General features: G+C 46.1%; 1 protein-coding gene across 1 annotated transcript; it reads left to right on the top strand.

Annotated features, from left to right (window-relative positions):
* The first annotated feature begins 6 nt into the window (after positions 1-6).
* On the top strand, positions 7-3,877 carry LOC119268053 (pto-interacting protein 1-like). Its single transcript, XM_037549547.1, has 8 exons — positions 7-128; positions 650-740; positions 1,658-1,908; positions 1,995-2,121; positions 2,345-2,618; positions 2,702-2,834; positions 2,910-2,996; positions 3,461-3,877. Exons 2-8 carry the CDS (start codon positions 656-658, stop codon positions 3,605-3,607), a joined length of 1,104 nt encoding a protein of 367 aa, XP_037405444.1. The 5' UTR covers positions 7-128; positions 650-655; the 3' UTR covers positions 3,608-3,877.
* The last annotated feature ends 9,367 nt before the right edge of the window (positions 3,878-13,244 follow it).

The following is a 13,244-nucleotide window of genomic DNA, read 5'->3' as shown; positions in this document are numbered from 1 at the left end:
AACCAACTGGGGAAGGGGAAGGGCGAGGAAGACCGCGTCGTGTTCCTCGTCCCGTCTCCTCTCCTCTCCACCCCCTTCGCATTGCTCCTGAACTTCCGATTAGATCAAGAAGAAAGGAGGAAGGAAAGGTACCCGCCTCCGCTCTTCTTCTTTTGCTCGCGTGCTCGTGCCGGTGGATTCTTTTTCGTCTCCCATCTCATGCACCACTGCCCTTCGATTCAGGATTTGTTTGTTTTTTTCTTTCTCGAATGTGCCAATTTTTGCTTGCGCGATCAGCCCATGATGTGGACGGCCAACACAAATAATGAGATGATATAAACGTCGGGTTTGTGAAACGGCGCAAACAAATACTCCTAAATCCCCAAGAACGGGTCCAATTTTTGTTTACCGGTTTCATCATTCATCTTTTTTAGTATGATGATCATTCATCCCATCGCAAATGCTGCCAGCGTTCATATTTACACCATTGATGGATGGCGATTTCTCTATTCGTCTTTTTCCCCCCTAGGACAAGAGTGAAGAAAATAAATTCCGTTCTGGAAGCAATACCAATATGTTTTGCTTGGCTGGAAGGATCTAATGCCGGATTCACGCAATCTATTTCGCACATCCGTTTTGTTGAATTTCTTTTTTTTTTGTTGAATTTTAGGAAGCGATGGGATGCTTTTCCTGCTGCGGAGCCGATGATGTTGGCAAGAAAAAGAAGCGCGATGATCCTTATGTTCCGGTCCCTGCCCCAGGTTGTTACTTACTCCCATCTTGGCTTCATCACATATTTCTCATGGTCGCAAAGATTGCTCTGTAGTGATTCTCACTATGAATCCAGTTTGGTTCTTCGATTGTAGATTTGATAGTTAAGTGTAGAGCTAATTGAGCAATGGAAAGGAATAGTGTCTTATTCATCGTCCTATGGGCAGATGCATGATGTAACTCTAAATGTGCAAACAATTCTTTCCCATAATAAATACAATTAGCAGCTTCCAGCTAGTTTATTTAGCTGTCTCCAGAAAACTAATAATTCCACTTTTGGCCATGCAACTGTGAAAATATTGACATTATGCATCGCATTTACCAACGCAAATCCACAAACTGACAGGTTAAACCAGATTCAGTATAGGATTCAGCTGTAAATTTTGTTGAATTTTGTAAAACCTGCTACCCGTAAATTTGCCTGCAAGCGATAGCAGAACAAATGCTTACCAAGGGTGCTTGATACACTCAACTAGCTACATAATTTTGTACACTCCCAAGTGCTTCTGGAGCAAAGTTGACAAGATCACAGGAAGTTTCATATGGCAGAAAGACGACCAAGAGAAGGCTTCGGGTGGACACACCTTGGTTAACTGGAAAACTGTATGTCGCTCAAAGAAGTTGGGGGGACTCGGAATTGCCGAACTTGATAGATTTGGGAGAGCTTTGCATCTTAGTTGTCCATGGCTGCAATGGACCGACCCTGGCCCGGAACCCAAGTGGGAACAACAACGTGCACTGAGCTGCCCCCTTTTTTTATACGATACAAATCTAAACATCTGTGAATCAACAAATTTTGAAAGTGCACCTTGTTTGTTAAAATGTGCATCTTCTGCACCAAATGGCACCACTGAAAGCAATACTTTCCTGAGTACTTTAATTTATTACCTATTTATTTTGAATGCAGGGGGTAACTATGGTTATAACCGGGGGCCAGCGCCAACCCATGCCATCCGTACCAGTAGAAGCCAGCCAATTGAAGTACCAGCCATTTCCCTAGACGAAATTAAGGAAATAACCAAGAACTTCAGCAGTGACGCTCTTATAGGAGAGGGTTCATACGCAAGAGTTTTCCTTGGTGTACTGAAGGATGGCAAGAAATCTGCAGTGAAGAGGCTTGACTCCAGCAAACAGCCTGACCAAGAATTCCTTGTGCAGGTTCAAGGCCTCTTTCCTTCCAAGATAATCTCTCTTCATGTAGGTGCCCCCTACGGGCTGCCGTTTGACTTCCATTTCTTTTGCAGGTCTCGGCTGTTTCAAGACTCAAGCATGACAATGTCATCCAACTTCTCGGGTACTGTGCTTTAGGGAGCACCCGTATTCTTGCTTATGAGTATGCAACAAGGGGCTCCTTGCATGATGTTCTCCATGGTGAGGAACAATTTAAGACTTCTAATTTCGTAAATTATTAGGGCATGTTTGTTTGGGCCTTTTAGCTTGATGCATTTATTAAAGAAGATTTCAGCCCCTATTGAGTAACAATACTCACGATGGGATCAGATACCATTTATAGCTGACCTCATTTCTGTCAGTAATATAGAGCCATTCAAGACTCTAGCAAAGCTGATGAATCTACGGCTCGTGGTCATTACAGGTAAAAAGGGCGTCAAGGGATCCCAACCAGGACCAGTCCTATCGTGGATGCAGCGGGCGAGGATTGCTGTAAGCGCCGCGAGAGGGCTTGAATTCCTCCATGAGAAGGCAGAGCCACGTGTCGTCCACCGTGATATCAAGTCCAGCAACATACTGCTCTTTGACAACGATGTTGCAAAAATAGGAGATTTCGATGTGTCTAATCAGGCCCCTGACATGGCTGCACGCCTTCATTCTACACGTGTTCTTGGCACCTTTGGTTATCATGCTCCTGAGTATGCAGTCAAATAGTTTGAGTGCTTATAGATTGAGATGGGCAAATTGACATGTCCTCTTATACATGTCGTTTACTTCTCAGGTATGCAATGACTGGGCAGCTAAGCGCAAAGAGCGATGTATATAGCTTTGGAGTGGTGTTGTTGGAGCTTTTAACTGGCTGCAAACCAGTTGATCATACACTTCCCCGTGGCCAGCAGAGCCTTGTGACATGGGTATGGAGCCTTTTTCAGATTCTACACTGGTTTCTGACAAGATGGAAAATAAAATCAAGTGTTTGGTATGTGCAGGCTACACCAAGGCTAAGTGAAGACAAGGTGCGGCAATGTGTAGATCCAAAGCTTGGTGTGGATTACCCTCCAAAGGCTGTCGCCAAGGTAAAAACAAAAGAAAAAATTAAGAACACGATGATACTATATGTATATCAAGCAATGCAAACTTTGTTGTTTAACTATAGTTTGCAGCTGTTGTTAAATATAATTTTGTTCCAGTTACATCGTACACAGAGAAGCTTGTTTAAAACACATGTCCTTGTGAAACCACAAGAAAGCTTTGTTATGCTGGATAGACCTGAAACGCATTATTTTGTTCCATATTCACCGTAATGCACATTGATTATTGTTATGACAAGGAACCTTTCTCTTGTGGTTGACAAAGTAGTACACCCAATTAAACTGTCAAAACGTCTTACATCTAGAAAACGGAGGTAGTATGTTGTACTCCCTCCGTCCCATAATGTAAGATGTTTTTTGACACTACATTATGTCGAAAGTCTTACATTATGGGACAGAGGGAGTAATTAGCAGTGAGAGTGAGACTGACCATATGTTGTGGCAAACAGATGGCTGCCGTGGCTGCCCTGTGCGTACAGTACGAGGCAGATTTCCGGCCAAACATGAGCATCGTCGTCAAGGCTCTGGCCCCGCTGCTGAACACCCGGACAAGCAACCGACCTGCCGGCTCGGCCTCTGGCGTAGCCGTCGAGTGATCTCCAACCGACTGCATGCGCACGATTGCGACGATCTGGTGATGCTTATGGCGTTTTGCCCTGGATTTTGCGGGCTGGTGTTGTACATGTCAACATGTGTGGTGAGGTGAGGTTTGGTGTGGTGTGGTGTGGTGTGGTGGGATCTCATTTTCTTCCTCCCTTGGCGGGGGCTCGCGCTGTTGTACGTTGGGCAGGCAGGCAGGCAGGCATGGTGGCCTCTCGACCTCTCCTAGTGAGCAAAGCAATGGACGATGTGCTTCTTGCTTGGTCCCTCTTTGCCTTCCGTGAAATGCCAGCAATTTGGGAGGGCTATTTGAAAAAAGGACGGACAACAACTTTGCATTAAATTCACACACAAGAGTGCCACTAATGATCCTACAACTGTACTGTACACAGCAGTGTTAACCACTTACAGCAGCACATCGTCAGGACAACCGGTGTAGGTACAGATAAATTGTTAAGTAGTAGAAAACCAATAGCCTCTACAAATAAATCATGCATAAAAATGTTACAACCATCCGGATACAACAAGAAATGCACGTTTTCTTATCAGCCCTTTGGTAGTCAAAGCTTCCATCGTTGCTAGTTTGTTGGAGAAATGTGAATGCTTGCGTGCTCATTTGGAAGATGATGCTCTGCTCCTGCTCGGTTTGGAATCTGGGTTGTCACTCTTGTCAGTGTCTGAGTTGTCGCGTTGCGAGTCCATTTCGGTGCTCCCCCCGGGGTTATGCCTCGATCTTCTGTCCTGCTCACATCATTTTTCTGCGTTCAGTATCATAATCAATCAATGGTCAACGACTCTATAGCACTAAGCTCCCTACCCCGAAAAAAAAAGCACTAAGCTCCCTCATTTTAATTTTAAAGGGCTGAGAATCGATTGAGGCTATTGACATCGACTGTAGCAACCGATTTCAACCCGGTCGGCGTCTGGGATCGTGCGGAAAAATCACCGCAGGGTGGGCTCGCGATTCAGATTAGTCACAATGGGGAGCAACTTAGACTAGTAATGTTACTACCTCTAGTGATGAGTAACATATGTGCGGTGTCATGCAAAACTTCATTTATTAGGTTATAGACTTATCTTGTCTTGGTATGTGTGATGTTACAGTAACTAGCTATGTTACCACATGCCATTTTTCCTCATTAATTACTCGCCGCATCATCTGTTTTGCCCAAAGATGTGTGGTGTTAGAGCATCTCCAGCCGTTGCGCGTAAAAGCGTCGTCTGGAGGCGAACCGGCGCTAAAATCGGCGTGGGGCTTTCGGGTTCCCAGCCGCCGGCTCCAGGGTCGCCCCCAGAAGGTGAGGGTTTTTTTGTTAAAAGGAATTCGGCTAAAGTTCGGCAAATGGGACAAAGATTCGGCTAAAATTCGGCGAACATGACATTACTTAGACGACCTATATTGTATTTTACATGGCAAAGTGAAGTACTTAAAAAAGGGCCGCAACTACAACTACGGGCCGAAGAACGCGCTGAGCGCGGCAAAGTCGCTGACGTCGCCGCCATCCTCGCCGTCGTCCTTCTCCTCCTTGACGCGGCCGCCCCTGCTCGACCCCTGCCCGGCGTCGCCCTGGCGAACCGGTGGCAGCGGCGCTTCGTCGTCGCTGTCGTCGTTGAGGACGACGACGCGTCCCTTGTCGCGGCCACGTCGTCAAGCGGTGAACTGCTCGTAGGCGCGGGACTAGCGCTCCAGCTCCGTCCGCGCCCAGTCTTCGTGCGCCCACTTCAAGGCCACCACATCGTCGAGCTCCTCCTTCACGCCGCTGGCGAGCCCTGGCTCCGTCTTCACGGCGGCGAGCCCCGGCTCCGTCGTCGGCTTGACGTAGCGGCGAGGAGCTGAGGAGGAGGTGCGCCTACCGCCCTCGTTGATGACAATGCCGGCGCTGTGGGTGCGCCAGCCGAGCGGTGTCTCTGCTGCTTGCTCGGCCTTGATGTCGAACACCGCCGGCGAGCCGAAAGAGTGGGAGGAGCGGGAGGAGGAATACGAGGAGAAGCCGAACCTCCTAGGCATCCATTGCCCCGCGCTCCAGCGTGGGACCAGGGCGGCGGCCGCGGTAGGGTATGTCAACGGCGGGTCTTGCCGCCCTCAAGGTGCCGGAGAACCTCATGGAGTGTGCGGCCGTGGCGCCCCACCACAGGCGGCGCCCCTCGTTGTTCTTGGTGCCCTCCACCACTGGCGCCCCATTGGTGGAGGCCAGCCGCTGCGCCTGCCGGTGCTGGAAGTACGCTGCCCACGCCTCATGGTTGTCGGCGGCGTACTGCGGGAGGGCGCGTTGCTCCTCCGTCAGCGATGCCCGCACGCGGTTGAGCTCGTCGGCGAAGTAGTCGGCTCGCACGTTGACGTCGGGCAGCGGGGGAATGGGGACGCCACCGGCGCTGAGCCTCCACCCGCCTGGCCCTGCGCGCATGTTGGGAGGCGCCGGGATGTTGGCCTCGAAGAGAAAATACGCCTCCCACCCGTGCAGCGAGCGGCGGCCAAAGCCGTTGGCCGCCGCCGCATCACCGGGGAATCGCTCGCCCATCGTCACGGCTGGGCTTGGGAGAGAGGGGAGGATCGTCGGCGTCGGCTGCGCACGGGGAGAGAGAGGCAGAGCACGGCGGGGTGTGGCCAGAGGTGAGGGGGAGGTGTTGGTTTTATAGCCGCCCGGCGCCGTGTGTACGTGTGGCGGGAGAGAGGGCGTCACCGCGCTGCCCGTGAGGAATCAATGGAAGGCTGACCGGCGGCAGCCTTGGCATTGATTCCCCACGGGAAACTAAGACGTTGTGAGGACGACGAGGCGAGTGTCACTGACTCGGCTGGCCCGCAGTTAGTTCGCGCCAAAATCGCTCGCCCGGCGCCCCCGGGCGCCCCCAGCGCGCCGGGTTCGTCCTTGGTCTACCGGCGCCAATTTCGGCCCAAATCGGCGAAAAAGGGGCTCCTGGGGGCGCGACTGGACCGATTTTTGGGCGCCGGCGCGAAAAAATCACCTGGGGGCGTGTTGGGGGCGCGGCTGGAGATGCTCTTACCACCTATGTTACTCCCACTGTGGGTAGTTGAGGTCAGTCGATTTGTGATGGACCCCACATGCTAATTGGTGGAGCAATGGCCTCCGTGTCGATATCTCGGCCCCGCATGCATGGAGAGACGAGAGAGAGATGAAAGGCGGTTTGGGGAAGCGAGGCAGCCGCGCGGCATGGTGATAGGGTCTGTCGTCAGATCTGTGAGCTCTGAGAGGCATGGAGAAAGAGTTTCAACGTGTCCACATCTTCCCAGGCACAAATCCGGTGATCCACGATCTCGTTGCGGCATGTGTGGTCGCCATCTTCGTTTGGCCGGCACCTCGCCGCCACGCTGCAGGGAAGAAGCGTGTGGAGAGAGCTCCTCACATCCCGTCGTGTCGGCGTGCTGTTGATGAGCACGACGGCGGCGCTGCCACTTCTCTATTGTGGTGTGGTTTTCTCTGTTCTTGTTTGCTTCGTCTCCCTTAGTTTTCTTCCTATTCAATTTCACGTTTGGGAGGACGTTGGGTGCTGGTTAGGGCGTGTTTGGTTGCAGTTGTGAATAGTAGCTGCGTTGCATACACATCTCAACCCAGCCTGGCTTTGGAAAAACAGCCTCACATGCGGCATATGCAAGTTGTTTGGTTGCCTGCATCTAGGGTCCCTACATAAGGTAATACGCAAGTGCACTTTGTTTGGTTGCCTGCATTGGCCCAAGCAGCACATGAACAAGATGTTTGGTGCATACAACATACATGGTGTGCTTACCTTGTACCCTAGTTGGTGAGCTTACCCACAATGATCACACCTAGCACACCAATGCCACAACACAACAATGACGATGAATTGGGCGGATGATGAAGTTCTCCAGCTTCAGCCCAAATTGACGATCCACCTTAGCATCTTCAACTTTGACACCTCCAACCTTGCCACTGTCAACACTGCTGCCTCTGTGCTTTCGCACCTAGTCGGAGTAAGCTTGTTCTGCTGCTTGCCTAGTCTTGAACTCTCTATGGCTGTTGTTGCTATATGATGCCACTTGTGCACTGGCTTCTTCCCATGAACTGTAAACCCCTGGAGACTTACCGATGAACACGACATACCACTTGCCCTAGCAATGCACAAGAGCAAGAGTTGAAGCAGCAAATCAATGGAGCACACAAGTAGGAAGCAAAGTAGCACACAAACAACAATGAAGCACAAGAGAAGAAGTAAAGCATGCATGATCATATGGCATAGAAAGGTCAACCTAGCACTACCATGGTGTTATCCTACCACCACATCTAAAAGACGGTGTCGTCCTAGCACCGCAAGTTCACCATCATCGAGAGGGGTTAGTATGTACCATCTCACCAAGATATACAGACCATCAAATAGTTTTCCAGCCCTAGCTACACAAAATGTATGTCGTCATCGTCGTCGTCTTCGCCGCCACCGCCATCGCCGTCGGGGATCATGCATGCTCACAGGCAGCACTACTCTAGTAGTAGTGCTTGCCCAGCCAGCTCCTGAGCCAGGGCATCCTGTGAGCGTCTGCCATGGCAACGAACCCAACACCCTGGGCCTTGTTGTCAAGCAGGTGGCAGAGAGCTGCCATGAGAGGCTCGTCGCTGAAGCCACCTGTAACACCCCGGACAGACCCACCGGTCGTCGTTACTCCTGGTGGGATCTAGACTGGCCCCATAGATCAATACTAGTCTTTTCTGCGCACTTTGTCCTCACCCGTGCGCACCAGGGAGCAACTTCTCAGTCGGTCACCCATGCTGAAACTACTCCAAGATGAGCACGCTTAACTTTGGAGTCTTTCCGAATGGGCTCCTGGAAAAGAAGGAATTCCTTATTGATATGAGTAGTCTATCATCCCTAATAAGCCAGGCTATCACATACACCCCTGCCACCTCTTGAGCATGCGTTGGTTTTCCCTTGAAGAGGAAATTGTGATGCAGCAAAGTAGCGTAAGTATTTCCCTCAGTTTTTGAGAACCAAGGTATCAATCCAGTAGGAGATTACATGCAAGTCGCCTAGTACCTGCACAAACAAACAAGAACCTCGCAACCAACGCGATAAAGGGGTTGTCAATCCCTTCACGATCACATACGAAAGTGAGATCTGATAAAGATAATAAGATAAATATTTTTGGTATTTTTGTTGTATAGATTGAAAAGTAAAGATTGCAAAATAAATAATAAACTAGAATTGTAGATCAGAAACTTATATGATGTAAAGTAGACCCGAGGGCCATAGGTTTCACTAGTGGCTTCTCTCAAGATAGCATATATTACGATGGGTGAACAAATTACTGCCGAGCAATTGATAGAAAAGCGCATAGTTATGATGATATCTAGGCATGATCATGAACATAGGCATCACGTCCGTGTCAAGTAGACCGAAACGATTCTGCATCTACTACTATTACTCCACACATCAATCGATATCCAACATGCATCTAGAGTATTAAGTTCATAAAAACAGAGTAATGCATTAGGCAAGATGACATGATGTAGAGGGATAAACTCAAGCAATATGATATAAACCCCATCTTTTTAGCCTCGATGGAAACAAAACAATATGTGCCTTGCTGCCCCTGCTGTCACTGGGAAAGGACACCGCAAGATTGAACCCAAAGCTAAGCACTTCTCCCATTGCAAGAAAGATCAATCTAGTAGGCCAAACCAAACTGATAATTCGAAGAGACTTGCAAAGATATCAAATCATGCATATAAGAATCCAGAGAAGAATCAAATATTGTTCATAGATAATATTAATCATAAACCCACAATTCATCAGATCTCGGAAAACACACCGGAAAAAGAATTACATCGAATAGATCTCCAAGAACATCGAGGAGAACTTTGTATTGAGATCCAAAGAGAGAGAAGTAGCCACCTAACTAATAACTATGGACCCGAAGGTCTGTGGTAAACTACTCACACATCATCGGAGAGGCTATGGTGTTGATGTAGAAGCCCTTCGTGATCGAATCCCCCTCCGGCAGATCGCCGAAAAAGGTCCCCAGATGGGATCTCACGGGTACAGAAGGTTGCGGTAGTGAAAAAGTGGTTTCATGGCTCCCCTGGATGTTTTCAGTGTATAAGAGTATATATAGGCGAAGGAAGTAGGTCGGTGGAGCTACGAGGGGCCCACGAGGGTAGGGGGCACGCCTAGCCCCCCTGGGCGCGCCGCCCTACCTCGTGGACGCCTCGTTGATTACTTGACCTCCACTCCAAGTCTCCTAGATTGCGTTTGTTCCAAAAAAGATCCTCGCGAAGGTTTCATTATGTTTGGATTCTGTTTGATATTCCTTTTCTGTGAAACACTGAAATAGGCAAAAAACAACAACTGGCACTAGGACTCCGGTTAATAGGTTAGTTCCAAAAATAATATAAAAGTGCATATTAAAGCCCATTAGACATCCAAACAGATAATATAATAACATGGAACAATCAAAAATGATAGATACATTGGAGACGTATCAGCATCCCCAAGCTTAATTCCTGCTCGTCCTCGAGTAGGTAAATGATAAAAAAGAATTTTTGATGTGGAATGCTACCTAACATAATTTTCGATGTAATTTTCCTTATTGTGGCCTGAATGTTCAGATCTGAAAGATTCAAGACAAAAGTTTAATATTGACATAAAAACAATAATACTTCAAGCATACTAACCAAGCAATCATATCATCTCAAAATAACATGGCCAAAGAAAGTTATCCCTACAAAATCATATAGTCTGCCTATGCTCTATCTTCATCACACAAAATATTTAAATCATGCACAACCCCGATGACAAGCGAAGCAATTGTTTCATACTTTTGATGTTCTCAAACTTTTTCAATTTTCATGCAATACATGAGCGTGAGCCATGGATATAGCACTATAGGTGGAATAGAATGGTGGTTGTGGAGAAGACAAAAAGGAGAAGATAGTCTCACATCAACTAGGCGTATCAACGGGCTATGGTGATGCCCATAAATAGATATCAATGTGAGTGAGTAGGGATTGCCATGCAACAGATGCACTAGAGCTATAAGTGTATGAAAGCTCAACAAAAGAAACTAAGTGGGTGTGCATCCAACTCGCTTGCTCACGAAGACATAGGGCATTTTAAGGAAGCCCATCATTGGAATATACAAGCCAAGTTCTATAATGAAAAATTCCCACTAGTATATGAAAGTGAAAAATAGGAGACTCTCTATCATGAAGATCATGGTGCTACTTTGAAGCACAAGTGTGGAGAAAGGATAGTAGCATTGCCCCTTATCTCTTTTTCTCTCATTTTTTATTTGGGCCTTTTTTCTCTTTTTTATGGCCTCTTTTTTTCGTCTGGAATCTCATACCAACTTGTGGGGGAATCATAGTCTCCACCATCCTTTTCTCACCGGGACAATGCTCTAATAATGATGATCATCACACTTTTATTTACTTACAACTCAAGAATTACAACTCGATACTTAGAACAAAATATGACTCTGTGTGAATGCCTCCAGCGGTGTACTAGGATATGCAATGAATCAAGAGTGACATGTATGAAAGAATTATGAAGGTGGCTTTGCCACAAATACGATGTCAACTACATGATCATGCAAAGCAATATGACAAGGATGGAGCGTGTCATAATAAACAGAACGGTGGAAAATTGCATGACAATATATCTCGGAATGGCTATGGAAATGCCATAATAGGTAGGTATGGTTGCTGTTTTGAGGAAGGTATATGGTGGGTTTATAGTACCAGTAAAAGTTGTGCGGTACTAGAGAGGCTAGCAATGGTGGAAGGATGAGAGTGCGTATAATCCATGGATTCACATACTTATTGCAAAAATCTATTAGTTACCGAAACAAAGTACTATGCGCATGGTCCTAGGGGGATAGATTGGTAGGAAAAGACCATCGCTCATCCCCGACCGCCACTCATAAGGAAGACAATCAATAAATAAATCATGCTCCGACTTCATCACATAACGGTTCACCATACGTGCATGCCACGGGAATCACAAACTTTAACACAAGTATATCTCAAATTCACAACTACTCAACTAGCATGACTCTAATATTACCATCTTCATATATCAAAACAATCATCATGTATCAAACTTCTCATAGTATTCAATGCACTTTATATGAAAGTTTTTATTATACCCATCTTGGATGCCTATCATATTAGGACTAATTTCATAACCAAAGAAAATTACCATGCTGTTCTAAAGGACTCTCAAAATAATATAAGTGAAGAATGAGAGATCAATAATTTCTATAAAATAAAACCACCACCGTGCTCTAAAAAGATATAAGTGAAGCACTAGAGCAAAAATTATCTCGCTCAAAAGATATAAGTGAAGCACATAGAGTATTCTAATAAATTCCGATTCATGTGTGTCTCTCCCAAAGGGTGTGTACATCAAGGATGATTGTGGTAAACTAAAATGCAAAGACTCAAATCATACAAGACGCTCCAAGCAGAACACATATCATGTGGTGAATAAAAATATAGCCTCAAGTAAAGTTACCGATAGACGAAGACGAAAGAGGGGATGCCTTCCGGGGCATCCCCAAGCTTAGGCTTTTGGTTGCCTTGGATTTTACCTTTGGGTGCCTTGGGAATCCCCAAGCTTAGGCTCTTGCCACTCCTTATTCCAAAATCCATCAAATCTTTACCCAAAACCTTGAAAACTTCACAACACAAAACTCAACAAAAAATCTCATGAGTTCCGTTACTATAAGAAAACGAACCACCACTTTAAGGTACTGTAATCAACTCATTTTTCATTTATGTTGGTGTTAAACCTACTGTATTCCAACTTCTCTATGGTTCATACCCCCCGATACTAGCCATAGATTCATCAAAATAAGCAAACAACACACGAAAAATAGAATCTGTCAAAAACATAACAGTCTGTAGCAATCTGTAGGTTCCGAATACTTTTGTAACTCCAAAAATCCTGAGAAATTAGGACATCCTAAATAATTTTTATATTGATCTACTACAGTTGTAATCAGTATTTTATCACTCTCTAGTAAATAATGAAAATTATTCTCGTGAGCGCATACTTTCTGTTTTTACAGCAAGATCAAATTACAATCACCCAAGAAGATCCTAAAGGCTTTACTTGGCACAAACACTAATTAAAACATAAAAAACACAATCATAACAGAGTATAGATGATTTATTTATTACTAAACAGGAACAAAAAGCAAGGAACAAAAATACAATTGGGTTGCCTCCCAACAAGCGCTATCGTTTAACGCCCCTAGCTAGGCATAAAAACAAGGATAGATCTAGGTATTGTCATCTTTGGTATGCAATCCATATGTGGCTCTTATAATAGATTCATAAGGTAATTTAATTTTCTTTCTAGGAAAGTGTTCCATGCCTTTCCTTAACGGAAATTGGAATCTAATATTTCCTTCTTTCTGGTCAATAATTGCACCAATCGTTCTAAGGAAAGGTCTACCAAGAATAATAGGACATGTAGGATTGCAATCTATATCAAGAACAATGAAATCTACGGGCACATAATTCCTATTTGCAACAATAAGAACATCATTAATCCTTCCCATAGGTTTCTTAATGGTGGAATCCGTAAGATGCAAATTTAAAGAACAATCATCAAATTCACGGAAACCTAACACATCACACAAAGTTTTTCGAATCGTGGAAA

The sequence above is a fragment of the Triticum dicoccoides genome, chromosome 3A (genome assembly GCF_002162155.2).
Source record: "Triticum dicoccoides isolate Atlit2015 ecotype Zavitan chromosome 3A, WEW_v2.0, whole genome shotgun sequence".
In the NCBI taxonomy this organism is placed as follows: Eukaryota; Viridiplantae; Streptophyta; class Magnoliopsida; order Poales; family Poaceae; genus Triticum; species Triticum dicoccoides.
This window is presented reverse-complemented; position numbering and strand designations above follow the sequence as displayed.